At 39.6% G+C, this 6,186-nt stretch overlaps 1 protein-coding gene across 2 annotated transcripts; it reads right to left on the bottom strand.

The window, feature by feature from the left end:
• Positions 1 to 751: 751 nt before the first annotated feature.
• Positions 752 to 5,746, bottom strand: LOC112275297 (E3 ubiquitin-protein ligase APD2). Of its 2 annotated transcripts, XM_024505541.3 has the most exons (11): positions 5,565 to 5,746; positions 4,910 to 5,347; positions 4,216 to 4,322; positions 3,862 to 3,981; positions 3,325 to 3,421; positions 2,950 to 3,024; positions 2,653 to 2,735; positions 2,186 to 2,338; positions 1,924 to 1,993; positions 1,465 to 1,762; positions 752 to 1,105 (listed from the first exon to the last, which is right to left on the bottom strand). In XM_024505541.3, the coding sequence occupies exons 2-11, from the start codon at positions 5,157 to 5,159 to the stop codon at positions 1,030 to 1,032; spliced, it is 1,329 nt and encodes a 442-aa protein (XP_024361309.1). In that variant the 5' UTR covers positions 5,160 to 5,347; positions 5,565 to 5,746; the 3' UTR covers positions 752 to 1,029. The 2 variants fall into 2 exon arrangements, with proteins under 2 accessions (XP_024361309.1, XP_024361310.1); XM_024505542.3 differs by having other exon boundaries at positions 4,910 to 5,654.
• Between the last annotated feature and the right edge of the window lie 440 nt (positions 5,747 to 6,186).

Below are 6,186 nucleotides of genomic sequence, written 5' to 3'. Positions count from 1 at the left end.
ATTCCTTCCACGATCCTTACAAGCACACCAGTAACATCTACCAAAACTTCTCACCAGGAACCATCACAAGTTTTTTCTTCATTTTTAGATACAAAGGACACAATTTGCACTTCTATTGCAGGAGAATTGCTTCCACCAACTTTTGCACGTTATAACAAGACGCACTGAGATAGTTTTTTGTGACGATCTCTCAAACAATTTACACCCTACATCTTACTAGCTTGAGGCATTATACCAAGCTGGGCAAACAAGATTTGACCAAGAAATTATGGTAGAATAATCCAGCAAACCAATAACCAATTTTGCAATCAATTTACAACAGTTACTCTTGGGGCAACATAAACTTGGCTCCCACATATCAGCAAGTAGTACACAATATCCACCCCCATCACCACATCTAAATTAACACATCTTGACATCTCCCAATTCTTTGAAGCAAACAAGAGGCCACCAAGACAATCCTCACAAAACTCTAACAAGACAACCCAACTTCTACCCATTGGAGACGAATTTTCCTTGTCTATCTGCGTACAATTTTGTACCAGATACAACACAACACATTTAGACTACCTGCTGTACCTAGGTCATAACCTAGTGCATCTCCTAGATACTCAACTTATCCAATTCGGGATTGTGACAATTAAGTTCTCTATCCGAATCCTAGCTAAATTAATTGTCAACATTACAAAACCTATATAAAATCACACAAACTAGCCATGCAACATTGGAAAATAAAAGTAATAGACTAATGTATCAAAACACATTCATCGGATTACACATTCTGTAATAAAAGGTTATTGAAATCCAACATCACACACCTTTCTAAACAATCTCCAAACTTTCAACCTAAAATTCAAATCCTACTTGGACAAATAACACAGAGACCTCCGAAATATTGATACTTCTACATTAGGAGGAATATTCTCATACTTGCATCTTCTCACGTAAAAACAACCCATTGTCCACCACAGTACTTTGATGGACTAACCACTCAATTGTGCTTGTAGAAATGCATTAACCGTCAATTCCTCAAGTATCAAAGATTTTGCGGACGGCACGAATAGGCTGACGACATATGGGACACGTTGAAGAATTTCCTTGTATCCTGCACAGCAAGAGGATACAAAGATCACAAAAGCTAGAATAGATCCAGATATGCTTTCAAAATATATTCATGGAGTATAAAAATTCAAGAAAACTCGGAACAAGAGTTGGGTCTTCAATATACAAGGCGAAAAACAGGTAGTTAGGGAATTGGTCTTCATTATCGACTATTAAGAATCGTCAGGTTGAGGTATGAGCTAAAAGATCCAAAAATCAATCAATTACACATTTTATAATCACAAATAAGCATTAAGTCACCACAACCAGAAATGGAGAAAAAAATAACATCTCCCTGGTGCAAAATGGTTCATTTATGAACTCATGATTAAAAAGTCAGAAGATCCAAGAAGAGAAACCTACCTCTGACCACAAGTAAAGCAGGTGCATCGATGACCGCAAGGGTCGAAGAAGCAATCCTTCGGTGCGTCCAAACAAATGTTGCAGAGGTGGTGATCACTACTAGGACTTTCACCAAGTTCATCTAAACTCCCTAGTGGAGGATGAGCTGTACCACTTGGAGAGTAGCTTGTTACAGCACTGGGCACCGCCTGATCGTTTTGTGGAGCCAACAAAGGAAGTTCCTCTTGATTATTCCGCCAAAGGCGTACCCCTCTTGCTTCTGCACCGCACAGGATAAACAATCCCAAGGCAATTGTCCCTGCAACCAACATTGGAGAACCGCATAAGATAGTCGGCCCGCGTTTTCAAATGACATTGAAAAGAAAAAAGTTTCTTGAAAATAAATCAAAGGCGGGTGATTTCGTCCAAGCGGATCTACTTATGTGAGGTGAGCGCAATCATGGAGAGGAGTTTCAATACCCCAGATTAAGAAAAATGTGGCCCATCGTGCAGTATAGACGATATGTACCTCCCAAACGTCCACACCACCCTGCAGTCAACAGAAAACTTTGTCACTCACAACTTTTAGCCCAGACATTTTATAGAATGCTACAATTTATCACTTGTGACACTTATAATTCAATCTTTTCACAATCCCTCATACGTGTTGCAAACAATCACTAAGTCGCATAGTCCAAAATGCACTGATAACCAGAAAGTTCGCCGGAGACGAAGGACCTACCTGTGGTTCACTAGGTGTAGCTAGCACTAGACAATCCGACTGAAACAGAGACACATGAAAGGTGACCGCATCAAAGTCGGGAGTAAATGCTGTGCTATTTTTGGCGCCTTTGACATCGTAAAGTGTACTGTGTATCTTCATTTCAGTTGTTACCTGCTCCAATACCCCAATACTGATGAGACCATAATGGTACAATAAAATTACCTCTTTCTCTTAAGTATTCGACTAAACTCTATTAATTGCATGTTATGATCTCAGAACATAACTATTCTGACTTACCATCAACTTTATAACAATAAACTTGTGCTTTAACTATGCGAAATCCAACCAATACCAACTCTACCATGCATAGTTGAACATAACATTGTGCTTGATAAAAACCCTAATTCATTGCAACATCAACCGAATGAAGAGGACTATGTTCAGAGATGCTCATGCTGTACTTCTAAGATAGGTTCAGGGAAAACCTCCATATCTTGAATATTGAGATTGCCGAAAGCAATGAAGTGCTCATCATCGTGATCTACCACAAATTCTTTAATCCCATTTCCTGCAATACAAATAGGAACGGAACACTAAGCTTGAGATAGGCCTTACTCAAACATTAACCATTCCAATACATCCCCTAAAGAGAACACGAAACTAGAATTTGTGGAGACATAACTTTGATATAATGTGACCATCACAACAAGACCTCAAAGGCCATAAATCTGATGGATGACGTATTAACTCTCTGTTTCTGGCCAAAAATAAAGAGCTTTTACCATGAATTCGATACCACTTTAGAGCTTTGGTTGGGGAGTTGGGAGCTTTTTTCCAATCCTCAAGCCCCTGCGTTCCTGTATCTCACCCCAACAAAATTGGATGGTCCCCCCTACTTCGTTAAGACATTTGAAATGTTTTCAGTAGTACGAGTAATAATTTATAAACAAAACTGCAAATACTCAGATTGAAGTTGGCAGCACCATTAACTTCATCTAATCCGCGTATTTATTGTAGTGGATATGATACTTGATATACAACGCACTAGAAAAAACTACCAGTAATAAGTCAAAAATTAATTAAAAAGCACTACTTGCAACTTCAACTTTGCGACCAACATTACGCATAATTGGACAATAGAAGGTTTGTTTTCACACCTTTGATAAATGCAAGCACAAGGGAATCTCCTGCTAATCCCTTCACATCGTATGAAACCCGGATTGTAGAACCTTTATTAAGCCAATAACGCCATTCCTGCACAGATCAGGGACATTATCAAGTATTTAATGATAAGTCAAACAAGTACTACACTCCATACTGGTGAAAGAGGAGGTTATTGAGAAGGTGGAATAAGGGCGTTCTTTCTCTTGCAATAGTCTCAAATTCCCATAGTAGGGTGTCCTGCAGTGGAGGCAGTCGTCAATCCCACGCTTAACCAGCCACAAAAAAAAAAAATTAAAATTAAAATTAAAATTAAAAAAACCATGTCGTTTCTTGGAATCTTTACCAGAAACTCACTCGAAGACTGTCGTATATATTTGAAAGCACAACCAAACCCGAAGAGATTAAAAAAGTTTAAAATTCTCATTTTTCAATCTTTTAATAATAATAATAATAACCATCATATTCTTTCTTTTCTTTTTTTTAAAAAAAAAACCCACATAAATAACCATAATTAGCACAAAATTGCCTACCCTGTGGCTGAAAGTTTCCACCAAGTCGACATGATTCTCAATATAGTCCACCGATTCACGTAGAGCAGGCCTTTCAGAGAATGAGTAGATAACAGGACCTGGATCCCTTAAATTTTGTATCTGCGAACTACACGATTAATATCAAATCAACGTTGATGCTTACATCCACAAAAACAAGAAAAAAAATTAAATCGCATAATCTGCATTCTATGAACGTAAATCTGTGTCCGAACATTTCGTTGCATATGTATCGGAAAATCTGAGAGAGACACGGGTTATTTATGCTTGCTAATATCACACTTGCTAAGCGATAACCATCAAAATAAAGGGATACAAACACAGAAAGATGATGACCTGTATCTCCTTCACGAACACTGAATAGGTAGATATGAGACGTGAATAATTCAACGACATTGGTGCTTGCTCCGATTGGAAGAAACCAAATATTACAATTAGTGATCCTGCGCATATACACAGTGAACATTAATGCACTTATCACAGGGCGGATATTATTGAATTGAAAATACATAAATAAGATAAGACAATCATCCATAAAGAAGTCAATTCAGAAAACAGCTAACCTCCAAAATAAACTGCAATTATTAAAATCCTAGCCCTTCCAAAGGTTTACTCAGTCTGGGAATTCATGCTGTGAATACAACTGATATTACCTGAAGAAACTCGAATTGCACTGCGTACATTATAGAACAGTCATACAATGTAATTTAAATGCCTACATTCAGTTAAATTTGAAGCGCTGAAAGCGTTTTCACAAGAAGCAACTGCTAATTCTTTGTAATCAAGAAAACATGGAAGATTACTGAGGTGGTATGTTTTGATGATACTTCGATAGGTGAGATAAGATTCCTACGAACGGAGGTCGATGATTATCTTCTAGTTACTCTCAAGCAATTTGAAAAATTTAGGGTGAGCCAACAAGATCGTTTATGTTGTACATCTTCAGATCAATGAATAGTAGACGACCCTGCAACCACAATAACCTTTATGAAAAATGACACAATTCTAGAAATAGAAGATCAGGAAATACCAATGCAGGTGAAGAAGGGAACAAATATGGAACACGGTTTTCCACATCCTCCTTCGCATCCGCTGCCGCCCGATGACTCCCTCTGATTGTTACCACGGAAGGAACCAACAAAAGAGTTGGAATAAAAGGGATCCCTATGATGGTGGTGATGATGCGTTGAGGAATCAAAGTCGAACCTGCCCCCGCTACTACTTGAACCAAACGAACTCCCACCACCGGATCCAAAGCTGTCTCCACTAGAAATCCCCATCCTCCCTCCTCGTCCCGAACAAAACCAAAACTCTACAACGTGGTCACCAACACCACTTTTCCTCACCACCCAATGACTCTTAACGTCTTCTTCCACCTCAAAATCCCGCAACCTTTACCCACAGTACCCTGCAACTCTAACGCACTCCGTGTCTGGCTCCCGAATCACACCTCCCACAATGCAGTCCACTGAACCCACACAATTAACTTCTCCACCATGTCACAAAAATCAAGCCCTAACTGGGAATTCAGAGTTGCACTACATTACGCGTGACCGACAGAAGATCGCGCCGACGCCAAAGTGAACAATCACAACATGATGCAATGGTAATCATTTATAACTAGTAATAAGACAGAGGAAATGAACTCAAGGAATCAGGAGGAGGAGGAGGAGCAGCGGAGAGACCAGGATCCGAGGGGCCTCCATGCGCATCATCAACCTTACGAAACCATCTTCCTCTTCTTCTCCAGCTTCTCTTTCTGCCAGAGCCTCATCATCACCAAATCCCGGCACATTTTACCCACATCATCGAATTCCGTGTACACGCTGGAACAGAAATCACGTGCAAATCCTCTTCTTCCAGGGCTTGGATTCCTTTCCTTGCCCATCGCCGCCCCACTTTTTTTTAGCAAGCTCCAACAGAGCCGAGCGGCGTTCATCCAACGACGATTTTCATCCATTAACTACGAATCGTATGTATATTTTGTAATGTACGATCTGTATTCTCATTGTACGCCAAGCATATCGGAGCAGTTTGGGAACGTATCTCTGAAAATGTGAACGGATTTGGGGTAATAGAAATTGGAAATGTAAGGAGATCCTGCGGCGCTTCCTTACCGTGAGGCATTTCTTTCCGCAGCGGCTCCGGACTCTCTCCCTCGTTCCTATTGAACTGTGGTTGTTGCTTGTAGAGCTTGTGTCGGTGATTGAATTTGTGGTATTTTATTCTACATTTGATTTCTACTGAAATAAAATTCCTCCTCTTTATTTATGCTTTACGTAGAAAATTATTGTGGCCATTCAATAT

Source organism: Physcomitrium patens, chromosome 22 (assembly GCF_059467195.1).
Source record: "Physcomitrium patens ecotype Gransden chromosome 22, ASM5946719v1, whole genome shotgun sequence".
Lineage (NCBI taxonomy): Eukaryota > Viridiplantae > Streptophyta > Bryopsida > Funariales > Funariaceae > Physcomitrium > Physcomitrium patens.
The sequence above is the reverse complement of the archived record's forward strand: the minus strand, read 5'-3'. Positions and strand labels throughout refer to the sequence as shown.